This window comes from Aotus nancymaae, unplaced genomic scaffold (genome assembly GCF_030222135.1).
Source record: "Aotus nancymaae isolate 86718 unplaced genomic scaffold, 86718_ANA_hifiasm-v0.15.2.pri h1tg000040l, whole genome shotgun sequence".
NCBI classification, from domain to species: Eukaryota; Metazoa; Chordata; class Mammalia; order Primates; family Aotidae; genus Aotus; species Aotus nancymaae.
The window spans coordinates 49,848,199-49,860,939 of record NW_026988454.1 but is presented as its reverse complement, the minus strand read 5'-3'; the positions used below and the strand labels follow the sequence as shown (position 1 = coordinate 49,860,939).

At 40.6% G+C, this 12,741-nt stretch overlaps 1 protein-coding gene across 1 annotated transcript in view; it reads left to right on the top strand.

Moving 5' to 3' along the window:
• Nucleotides 1-493: 493 nt before the first annotated feature.
• NUS1 (NUS1 dehydrodolichyl diphosphate synthase subunit) overlaps nt 494-12,741 on the top strand; it is a 31,872-nt gene continuing 19,624 nt past the window's right edge. Inside the window, exon 1 of the mRNA XM_012460440.3 lies at nt 494-908. Within this exon, the coding sequence (XP_012315863.1) occupies nt 494-908 (415 nt within the window). The remainder of the gene's footprint in view (nt 909-12,741) is intronic.

Below are 12,741 nucleotides of genomic sequence, written 5' to 3'. Positions count from 1 at the left end.
GTTTCTGTTGGGGCCGTGAGAGGGGACAGACAGTATAAGACGCCCTGGACCCAAGGGATGCCGGGTCCCTGGAAGTGCCCATCCCTTGGATGACCACGTGTGCCTTGCTGGCGTCCCGCTCAGAAAGTCCAGTGTCGTCCGCTCATCGCCCTCCACACGACCAGGGGGCGCCCGCGGTCTCGGACCGCCTAGTTCGTAGGCGTGGGTTCTCCCTCGCTGTGCCGGGCGGGGCCATATCCTCGGACCCAGAAGACGCGTCAGAGTTCCACGCTGGCCAATCAGAACTGTCCATGTACTACCGGGGGCGGGGCTGCCAAGGGAGGAGGAAGATGGCGGCGGGGGCGAGGTGAGGTGTTGGCAGTGGAAAGGGGTTCGGGCGTGGGGGGCGGGGGCCGCGGGGCGATGGCCCGCTCCGGCCGCCGGGGCGGATAAAAAGCCGTCACGCCGCGGGAGTGGGCGGGAGGGAGAGAGGGTGCCCGAGCGCCACAAGAGTATGACGGGGCTGTACGAGTTGGTGTGGCGGGTGCTGCACGCGCTGCTCTGTCTGCACCGCACGCTCACCTCCTGGCTCCGCGTTCGATTCGGCACCTGGAACTGGATCTGGCGGCGCTGCTGCCGCGCCGCCTCTGCCGCGGTCCTAGCGCCGCTCGGCTTCACGCTCCGCAAGCCCCCGGCGATCGGCAGGAACCGCCGTTACCACAGGCACCCGCGCGGGGGGTCGTGCCTGGCCGCCGCCCACCACCGGCTGCGCTGGCGCGCGGACGGCCGTTCCCTGGAGAAGCTGCCTGTGCACATGGGCCTGGTGTTCACCGAGGTGGAGCAGGAGCCCAGCTTCTCGGATATCGCAAGCCTCGTGGTATGGTGTATGGCCGTGGGCATCTCCTACATTAGCGTCTACGACCACCAAGGTGAGACCTGGTGCGGTGGTGGGGGGTGGCCGAGGCGTCTTGGACCGCTGGAACCGCTCGTCTGGAGGGTGGTGCCCAGGTGGCTCCGCACACGGCTCGGCGAGTTGCCGCGGCCCCTCTGTGCAAATCACAGCGCTAGCGCTTTCGAGGAAGGGAGATCGGCTTTATTGAACACCTACTAAGTCGCTGGATTTGACTCAGTCGCTTTTTAGCATTTTACAAATATCCCTTATTTGTTATAATACCGCAGTTATATAGATGGTATTTGTATACCCATGTTTCCCAAAAGGGAGCCAAGGTTTAAAAACGTTAATTGATTTGCCAAAGGCCACAAAGATCGTAATGGGGCTACAAAGATTGTAATGGGGATATTGCAATTTTAGCCAGTCTGTGCTTTTTCACAGTCTTTGCCTTTGGTTACACCACAGAGTTTCTTTAAGAGAGGTTCCAGGCGCTGTTTTTAAGTCGCAGTCAGGCTCTAGAGGACTTAGGCAGGGGCTGTGTGGTAGGTACTCCAAATGAGAGCAGTTGGGATTAGGGGGTATTTGAACTGAGTTTATGAAAAGTATGTGAGAGACTGGATAGGCAGAAAAGAAAAATGGTCCCTTTCTGTCTTGGAAGCCTGGGATGGTTTGTGATCCTTGATCATCAGTGCCCAACACAGTACTTGATATAATTGTCCTTTTACACATTTTGATTGAGAGAATGAATTTCACCATAGGGAGTTTTTGTAGGTACGGAAATTCAATACTTATTGGGTAGCTACAAACCTAAAGCATTGTGCTAGGCATATTCCTTGGAATCTTGCATTTAATTTCATGGACTCTCGGGCTTGTCAGGAGGTAGGCACATACTCATATATTTGACATGGTTAATAACCATGTCAAAGTGTTGAGAGTAAAATTACTACTGTGAGAAGAGAGAAATTGTGAATGGAGGCACTTGAGAAGTTCACGCAGTGGAGGTGGGATTTAAGCAGGACTTTGAAGAATAGGTAGGAGATAAAGTTGAGGAAGACGCTAAATGTCAGTTTTGAGTTTCAATCAAATCTTGAAAGCATTGGAATTTCTTTAAAGATAAACATGTGATAAGAATGATTTAGGAGTATTGGTATGAAGGAAAGATAAGGAAAGTTTTATTTTCTGTTCAATAAATTACCTGTGTGCTCTAAAGGAGCACAAATCTTTGTCAGATAGGTAAATTTAAGTCCAGGGTTTTGTCAGAAAGGGAAAATGTAGGTGTGACAGTAACTCTTACAGGGTGAGTTTGGATTGCCCTATCATCTTTCCTGCAGCCTGCAAGGAATATGATGACTCAGTAGCCTGTCATTACCAAATGATGATTTGCCCTATAGGGCAAAGTTTGCTATATTCTGGGACTGACATTTTATGGAACTTGCTAAAGAACTCAGCAGACCAATAGAAATCATGAGACTGTTAGGAGGTGACACAATCCTTGCCTAAACCAATGCAACCAGTATTGTCTGGCGAAAAAATAAGTGAAGCAAAAGTGGACATCAAAGACATTAAGCAGTGTGGTGGATTGATGTATAGCCAAGTGGTTCTTGTAAAGCAAGTACCTTTATATTCTAGTAGGGAAGGAAAATGTGTAGCTAAATTGTTTGACTTGGGGACTATGCCTGCTAGTACAGGCTATAATGTTGCCACATTTCCTTGTTCCGGCAATTCCTGTGTTTAAATTGCTGATGTGATTCGGAAGTATCCTGTCATATTTGTTGAAAGAAAAATGATTGGTAATGAAAAGGAAGAAGTAAGCTAAACCAAGTTTTGACTGAAAACTGAAAGGCAGCTTAAGGAGCATTTTCAGTCAAGGGGCTTACAAGATTTTTGTGTCTTAACTGTAAAAGCAGTTTTTTTGTTTGTTTGTTTAAAGGAATAAGGGATAATATCATTCCTGAATTAAGAGACCTTTAATTAGTCCATCCTTGGTTTTGATTCATTCATGCTTTCATTTACAGGTGACGTTTGGGGTCTGTTAAGTACCAGGTACACTTCCAGACATGGAAATGCAGCAGTGTACTCACGGAACTTAGATTTCAGTGGGAGTCTGACAAATAGTATAAGTAGGTAAATACGTGGTAATGTAAGTGCAATGAGGAACAATAAAGCAGGGAAGGGAAGATAGGAATGTTGAAAGTCAGTGGTGTAGGAAGGGGTACAGTTTTAAATAGGGAGCCCAAGGAAAGGCTCAATAACTTTGAATATAGACTTGAAAATACAGGCCATGTGGATATCTAAGAATTACTCAGGGGGAGTATAGACAAGCTTTATTCAGTGTTTCTTTTTTTTTTAAATTTTTTTATTATTATTTTTTGAGATGGAGTCTTGCTCTGTTGCCCAGGGTGGAGTGCAGTGGTGCAGTCTCAGCTCACTGCAACCTCCGCCTCCCAGGTTCAAACAATTCTCCTGTCTCAGCCTACCTGAGTAGCTGGGACTACAGGTGTATGCCACCACGGGCTAGTTTTTATATTTTTAGTACAGATGGGGTTTGGCCATGTTGGCCATGCTGGTATCTTAACTCCTGACCTCAGGTGATCCGCCCTCTTCAGCTTCCCAAAGTGCTGGGATTACAGGCGTGAGCCACCATGCCCGGCCATATTCAGTGTTTCTAAATAAACTTCTATTTAAGCCTATTTCTAGATAGATATGTAACATGTAAAAAACATTTATTGACATAAATGCCACTGGGATACAAGAAGTACACGAAATGGTGTCTCTTAAGGAGTTTACACTCAAGTAAGGATGTCCATTAAGAATTAACACAAGGTTGGGAGGCCGAGGCGGGTGGATCACGAGGTCAAGAGATCGAGACCATCCTGGTCAACATGGTGAAACCCCGTCTCTACTAAAAATACAAAAAATTAGCTGGGCGTGGTGGCGCGTGCCTGTAATCCCAGCTACTCAAGAGAATGAGGCAGGAGAATTGCCTGAACCCAGGAGGCGGAGGTTGCGGTGAGCCGAGATCGCGCCATTGCACTCCAGCCTGGGTAACAAAAGCGAAACTCCGTCTCAAAAAAAAAAAAAAAAAAAGAATTAACACAATACTAAGTGAATGGCGGAGACTTTAAGGAGTGAAAAATGGAACATTCCCCGGGTTACCTCCATATTCCTTTGGTGAGGAAGGGAAGTGACACCTGAGATGGACCTAGTCAAAAAAGATAGAATTGAGATTGGCGTGAACAGTGTTCTCTGTATGTGTGAATGGAGATTTCCCCAATGGCAGCATTCGCATTAGACTAGCTTCAGTAATAGCATTGAGTAGAGTGTTGGGAGCAGTTAATATAGTAGATTAATTTATGTAATGAAAGTTGGGAAATGAGACAGGATGAAAGCTTGGACATCTCTTCTGGTTATCTGTTGCTTTATAGAACTCTACCCAAAGCATAGTGTTTTAAAACAACAATTTATGTGTTGACTTAGTTCAGTTGGGCAGTTTTTCCTTTGGGTCGCTCATAAGGTTTCAGTCAGATAGAGTCTGGGACCTGAAGGTTTCTCGTTATATCTGGTGCTTGGTTTTTGATGGTTGGAATAGATAGGGCAGGTTGGTCATCTGGCTTCACGTGGTATGGAGGTTGTTGGGCTTTCTTTTTTAATAGTGGCTTCAGGGTAACCAGTTAACTAACTTCCCCCAGAACAAACAAATGTTTCCAGAGACTTAGCCAAAGGCCAAAGCTGAAAGATGTCTTATGATCTAGCCTAGGAAATTATGTAGTGTTAATGTTGCTGTCTTCTCTTGGTCAGAGAAGTCTCATGTCTGCTCTGCATCAAGAAAGTGGAGAAATAGACTTCACCTCACAAGGAGAAAATGGCTTGTGTGGAATGGTGGAGTGAGGATTGAAGGGGGATTGATGGCAGCCACTTTGAAGACAAGCTTAGCACCTTACATTTTCTACTGCCCTACACCCCTTTGCGCTCAAATTTATAAATTCATTCTAATGGTGGTTGAATCTAGAAATGTTTAATCCTTAGACTAAAAGATCCATTATATTGTCCTTGATTCGACTTTGCCAGCAAACTCATCTTTTAATTTTTCATTTACCTGGAATATTTCTTGATTTTAATAGTTTCTGCAAGTAATTCTTTCATCTATCAAAAATTGGAGTTGTTTTCTCAGGACAGTGATAAGGAATTTTTTTGAGCTCAGAATTCTAGCGAGATTTGGCTGTTCTGTCTATATGGTTATAATTTAGAAAATGATCATAACTGGGATGGTACGAGAACCAGGGGTTGGGATAAATGGATTTTGTTGTTACAGCCTTAGGGGTGTCATGTTTGCCTGTGTCTCACATGGAAGTACACTTGGCTCCAAGTTATCTGGATATGTATTGTTATCTTAAGTGATGGAACTTGTTCTTATTTCCTGGCTGTACTGTGACTTGCTGAGAACCTTGCTGTTGGTCACTGTTTTTCAAAACCTGTCTGTGGACCATCTGTAAATTAGTCGTTGGGTGTGCTTATAAAAAATACAGATTCAACACACTTAGTAATCAGACTGAATGAGGTAACTGGGACCTAATCATCTGTTTTTAATCACGCTACCTATGTATTTCTGCACACTGAAGTTTAACCCTAATGCAGATCAAAAGATACTCTGCTACTTGCCTTACATTAGTTTATTTATATTTTCATGTTCCTTTTCATGATTGAGGATAATTTGGGGTAGGCCTTAGGATTATTTGCTGTAAATTGGAATGATCCAGAATAAAGCATTGCCTTCTGTGTGAGAATTCAACAGTAAAACAACAAAATTTTTTTTGTGCTGCTCTTTCTAATGTTATTTCCTTAGTTTATTTAAATCCAAGCTAGGTGTCTTTTGAAATGGTTTTTGGGTACAGGTTTTTCACAGTAATATTTTAAAAGTCTGCCTAGTGTATCCCCTCTTTTCAACCTATTTCTCAATGCTTTGCATACTTTTTGCTACATCTGTATTTAGATTATTTAATGTTCCATCCTCCTGGAACTCCCTCTTCTCCTTTTTCTGACAAATGGCTGTATGCCTAGATAGAGGCTATTGTTGAATAATCACCTTGTAATTTTAGCATCTCTTGACTATTCACTACATTCCCTGTCTTACTGTGTCTCCAAATCTCCTCAGAACTTCAAACATCTATCTCTAAAGGTACTTCTGTTCTCTACTTTGTGTAGTCATATTTACATGTATATGTGCATAAACTTTCTTACTAGATTGTAAGCTCCACAGATGGTACCAATCCTTCTCATTTTTTGCTTTTCTTACTGAGTGTATTTTGGTGTTATACATGTAATGAATAGTTAATATGTGTTCTTTGAATTCAGAGAAGGGCTGCATTTCCTGTAGATAAGAATAAAGAACTGAGTTGCACTTTCTGTTTCCCAATGCTAATACCCAGAAGTCTTAAAATAATGGAGGAAAATGAAAAGTTCGCCCTGCTTATTTGGCACAGTGACACAGATGCTATTGGGAAGTATGATTTTCTTAAGTTTCTTCTCCTTGTGTTGGAATACGGAGGTGCCAGAAATGTTGAAAGTCTAAATTTAAATGTGATTACATTTTACATACTCAATAGTACAACCTAGAATGCTTCTCTTTCCTCATGAGGAAACTCACGTGAGGGAACAGTCTATATCTTTGTGTAGTTCATTTCTTGTACAGAATTTCACATTTATCTTAACATCCTGAAATGTCCTTCCTCTTCACCTTTTTCTGGCAGAGGGCTAGCTACCTGTCAAAAGATTGTTGAATCTTTTTTTTTTTTTTTTTGAGATGGAGTCTGGCTCTGTTGCCCAAGGCTGGAGTGTAGAGGCGCAATCTTGGCTCACTGCAACTCCAGGATTCTAGCTATTCTCCTGCTTCAGCCTCCCAAATAACTGGGATTACAGGCATATGCCACCATGATGGCTAATTTTTTTGTATTTTTAGTAGAGATGGGGTTTCACCATGTTGACCAGGCTGGTCTTGAACTCCTGACCTCAAGATCCACCTGCCTCAGCCTCCCAAAGTGCTGGGATTACAGGTGTGAGCCACAGTGCCCAACCTGTTGATTCTCTTAAGTCCATCCTAATGTGAAAAGTTGAGACCCTGCCTCAATCAATTAATCAATCAAACCTGTATCTTAATAGTAATAATTACTCTTTGTTGAGTTTTACTCTGTACTGGATACTATAGAAAAGTGCCTTAGCAGTTTTACAGATAAACTGAGAATTAAAAAGCCAGGTTCCAAATCTAATAAGGAGCAGATCTAGATATTTGAACCAGATTTTTATTCTAGAGCATTTGGCTTAACCATTACATTATTTTGATTTCCACTGGTAAGAGAATGTGACCACAACAGTCACTGTTAGTACCATTTTTGATTCTTTTGGGTCATCTTAAAGCCTTGGTAAACAGGTACTTATCTACAGGTGATAGAAATTATTTGTAAAATACATTTAAAGGCTAATGGAAATTTCTTCATCCCACCAGTGTATATGTTCATCCTTTGAGTTATAGGACACATTTTTTAAAAACCAACTAAAAATGTAATGTTATGGTGCTCCAGCTTTGTGTAGAGCTGTTACTTTGTCAGATGAGCAGTCTGTAAACATATTCTCATTTTAACAATGTGCAACAAGGTACTGAAAAAACCCACATGGATTGTTCATTTTACATATCTCTTGTGCTGACAAGCTAGAGCTTAAACCCAGTGCTCATTTTGTTGTACTTTGTCACCATTACACATACCTGGTCCCTTACTACAGCACTGCAGAATATATAATTTTCTACAGTGTAATTGTTGTTCTGTGAGGTGTCCTGAGGGGCTCTCTCCTGAAATAAAATAGCTTAATGGCCTATGTATTTTGTTATGATTTATTTTCTTATGACTGCTTCAGTCATGTAAAATTTTAATGGTAGATTTTTTTCACTTTAAATAATTGCTCCATAAATATATGTTTTCTTCTCTGTAGATTTCTCTCTAGTCGTTTTATAATTGGGTTGTTAGAGGTAACTTAGATGTCTAGTTTAAAAGGAAAAAGAGGTAGGTCAATTTTCAGAATTGGCATTTATTTATAAATAGAGATTACTTTAATTCCTTAACCAGTGAAGTGCTTAATAATGAGGAGAGATTGTTTCAGTGTTTATCTCATTTTTTCCCTGTTGTTTGTTCTTGTAAGTACTTGCTATTATATTATTTCTAAAAAAAAGTCTGTTTCTGTAGAAGGGAATGAATAATCACAGTAAAAATTCCAGTTTCAGATTTAAAAGAGATAGTAAATGTTTTTAAAAGTCTCATTTTATAGACTTGATTATACATTTCACATACATTTTAAAATAATCAGTATTTAAGGAATACAGATAAGATTTGCTGATGGAATACTTTTCTAATTAATTTTTTTTTTTTTGAAACGGAGTTTCGCTCGTTACCCAGGCTGGAGTGCAATGGCGCGATCTCGGCTCACCGCAACCTCCGCCTCCTGGGTTCAGGCAATTCTCCTGCCTCAGCGTCCTGAGTAGCTGGGATTACAGGCACGCGCCACCATGCCCAGCTAATTTTTTGTATTTTTAGTAGAGACGGGGTTTCACCATATTGACCAGGATGGTCTCGATCTCTTGACCTCGTGATCCACCCGCCTCGGTCTCCCAAAGTGCTGGGATTACAGGCGTGAGCCACCACGCCCGACCCTTCTAATTAATTTTTTTAAAATGTGCATATCATGACTTTATTAGTTAATGTGTAAGACTGAATACAGTATGTAATCTAATAGGTGAATTGAACATATTCAGTTCTGTCTTCCGTGACACCACAAATGCTCTTCTAATCCAGATGTCTGGTTTCTCCTCTGTTGCACTTCCAAATGTGTGGTGTCCTAGAGTTTGGAGCTGTACGTATGCCCTTGTCTTTCTGTTATTTTTTTTATTGCAACTACTCAATTCTGCTAGTGTAGCCAAAAAGTGGCCATAAGTGAATGGGTGTGGCTGTTTTCCATAGCGGTAGTTTGCTGACCCCTGTCGCCCAGGTGATCTCCCCAATCCCGTGGCTTTAAATGTCATGTGTGTGCTGACACACAAGTTTGAGCTGGAAATACAGCCCTGATATCTCTCATAATTCCAAACTTCTGTATCTAACTCCTTGTCTGACATCTACTTTTATTAGGTAAATCCTATGCCTTCTATGTCTAAAACAGTACTTTTGAGACCTAACCCTTGTTTTAGTCTCCACTGCAGCCACCCAAGTTTAAGTTACCATTGTTCTTTCACCTGGATTGTTGTAGTAGCCTCCTAATTGATCTCCATTTCTATCCTGGTCCCTGTATAATCCATTCTTCACCTACCAGAAGGTGATCTTTTTTTTCATGGTGTCATTCAGACTGAATAAAACCCTCCAACAGCTTCTCATTGTACTTGGAATGCTTTCGAAGTTCATTACCAAGGCCCATAGTCCTCATGTTACAGCCACTGCTGGCATCTCTGGTCTCGTATGATATTCCTCTTTCCTCGAATGTGATGAGAAACCTGAGTACTGAGAGAATATGCAATAAAGTGATTCTTATAATAGTAATCACCCGGGGAACTATTGATTTTTATATTTTAAGAACTGAAAAAAGTCGCAAAGAACTTTTTTGTTTAATACAATTGTTAAAATAATCATGAGTCTAGCACCAAGGAAGGATACCAATCCCATATTATACAAGTGAAAAAAGCAGGATACAAAATTGCATAATCATGACACTAGGATTACATGTGCATGTGGACAAAGACTAGAAAATATTGAGAAATAGAAATAATTGTGTTACAATGGTAAGGTTAGGGACATTCCAATAGTTTGTTATGGGTCAGGTTAGGGAACATGCCCTTATTGTCTAAACTTTCAACATCTTATTTTTTAAGACTAGAATTTAAAGCAAATGTTTTTTAGAATATAAAATGAAATCTTAATTTGGCCCCCGAAATGCATACCTGCTGTTTATTAAGAAATAACAAAGCATGATAGTCTTTCTGAGGTATAACTTTGGTAGAATAATTTTCTTTTCATGGAAGTTGAAGATTTTGTGGTTTTTCTTTTAGTTTTTCACCTTTTATTGTAGATTCAGGGGATATGTGTGCAGGTTTGTTACCTTGGAAATTGGAAGATTTTCTTGGGTGTGTTTTGTCATAAATGGTGATTTGATATATCTTTTCCTTCTTTCTTTTTTTAAGAGATAGGATCTTACTTTGTTGCCCAGGCTGGAGTACAGTGGTGCGATCATAGTTTGCTGCAGGCTTGAACTCCTGGGCTCAAAGGATCCTCTTGCCTCAGTCTCCTGAGTAGGTGGTACTACAGGCACAAACCACCATGCCTGTCTCTCTCTCTCTCTCTCTCTCTCACACACACACACACAGGGTCTTGCTACATTGCCCTGGCTGGTCTCAAATTCCTGACCTCAAGTGATCCTCCTATCTCAGCTTCCCAAAGTGTTTGAGATTACAGGCATGAGCCACCATGCCCAGCCCATTTATCTTTTTTCTTTATATTTTATGTAATTTACATTTGGGAAATTGAGAGTACATGAAATATAATTTAAAGCAACAAAACATAAAGTAAAATTCTTTAAGTCATTATTGCAAAAACTTATTTTAGCTTCCCAAGTCACTCCTAAGGAATTCAAATATCTGTTCACCCTGTGAAACCTCCTTAAAAGCCTTTTAAAAAAGAGCTCTAGAAGCAGGAGAATCGCTTGTACTCAGGAAGCGGAGATTGCAGTGGCCGAGATCATGCCATTGCACTCCAGCCTGGGCGAGAGAGTGAGACTCTGTCTAATTAAAAAAAATAAAAGAGCTCTAGTCCTAGTTTTTTCAAAAAATACTCCTCATTTATTAAAAGATAAGTTTTATTTTATAAAATTCAACTTTTTTGGAGGGGAATTCAAAATTTAATTGTACAGTGGGATGTGGGTTTGTTCCTTTATCAGAATTAGAAATAGTAACTGAACTGAATAATTAGAGGGATACCTGGATTTCAGGCTAAATTCTTAGATGCTTGGCCAGAGACAATTGCTTGACCTTTCTGAATCTATTTCCTCTTCTGTAGAAGGATGGGATAAAATAATTCTTGAGGCTCAATACTATATAATTCTGTAAAATACTGTTTTCTTAAAAATTTCAGTGTTTTCAAGTGTTTTCCCTTAATCGGTTATTTCTGAATGAAGATGGCATCAGCTGCCTTTTACATAAAAATAATTTTCATAATAGTTTCTTTATCACTTTGGCTTTAGTTTAGATTCTAGAAGGGAAACAGGATGAATTATAATATGAGAAAAATAATTTGTACATGTTATGATATTACTAAAGGAATTGCCTGTTTTAGTCAAAGCCAATCTATCTTGTATTTCTTGTGTGTCATGTGAAGTATATGTGTAGACATTGAATCCTGAAGAAAATTGTAAGCTGATAATATTGCTTGTGGATAAGTATAATCTGATTTCTGGGTGGGGGTCAAGTTATGAGTTACTAGGAATCATCTTGCTCATAGTGTCTTATCTACACACTTAGCAGTTCTCAGACACTATACCTTTAAATTTCATCTCTGCATCCAAATCAGCGAAGACAAAGATTCTGTTCAAATAACTTTATGAAAGTCTTTATAAGAGATATTTTGTAACCATGTCACTCTGTAATATTCTTTCCTTTTAATGGAATTTCTGCCTGTGTGCAATAAGGAAGTGTCTGCTTTTATTGCGGGAAGTTCCTGGAAACCAGGAAAAATTCCATTCAGTGACATGTTCCTTTATGTTTTGTTGTTGTTAAGTGGCACTTTGTACATTGATAATTCAGTTTATTAAATAAACATTTAACTGCTATATGGAAAATATAGGAAAAGAGATGAGTAAGGCACATGTTCACAAGTAAGTCTACAATTTAGTGGGAGGGGGAGGGTGGAGAGATTTAAGCTGTAATAAAAAGTAGAATACTAGTTTATTAATAAGTTTAGATGAGTGTATGTGGAGGGGATGAGGGTGAGGGTAAGTCAGAGGAGGAATGGGGCACATCTGCCTGGGGAATTGGGAAAGGCCTCTTGAAGGTAAGTGATATTTCAGCTGGCCTGTGAAGAATTAGGAGAATTTAACAGTCATGGGCTTGGGAAAGTGGCATAAAGGATGGAGGTTGGAGTCACTCCATGTGTTTTTGAGGAACTTAGGCAATTCTAATTTGTGGGGATAATGTATTACTGAGAAATGGAAAGCCTCATTTATTTAATAAAATAAATGATTTCTGTTCAACAAGCATGGAGACAGACACTGGAATGTTAATGTTGCGCTGAGCAGTTTGTTCTTAATACACTAGGCATTTTAGGAACCATTTAAGATACTGAAGTTGGAATGTGCCAGGACTAAAGATGTACCCAAAGAAGAAGAATCTGGTAGTGAAGCTAGCAGTACTTAATAGAAGGGGGCAGAAACACCCACAGAAGTTGGTTATAATATTATAAGGAAGTAGGCTGGGCCAGTGGTTCATGTCTGTAATCTGAACTCTTTTTGAGGCCCGAGGAGGAAGAATCACTTGAGGGCCAGGAGTTAGAGACCAGTCTGATCAGCAAAGCAAAACCCTGTCTCTACAAAAGTAAAAAATAAAAAAATTAGCTGGGCACAGTGGTGTGCACCTGTAGTCCCAGCTACTCAGGAGGCTGAGGCAGGGGAATCACTTGAGCCTTGAAGCTGGAGGCTGCAGGGAGCTATAATAGCCCCACTGTACTCCAACCTGGATAACAGGGTGAGACCCTGCTTCTTAAAAATATATGTGTGTATATATAGTAAAGAACAACACAATGGCTTGGAAAAGTGGGGGCAATGGACAGAAAGGAATATGAGCTTAGCATAAT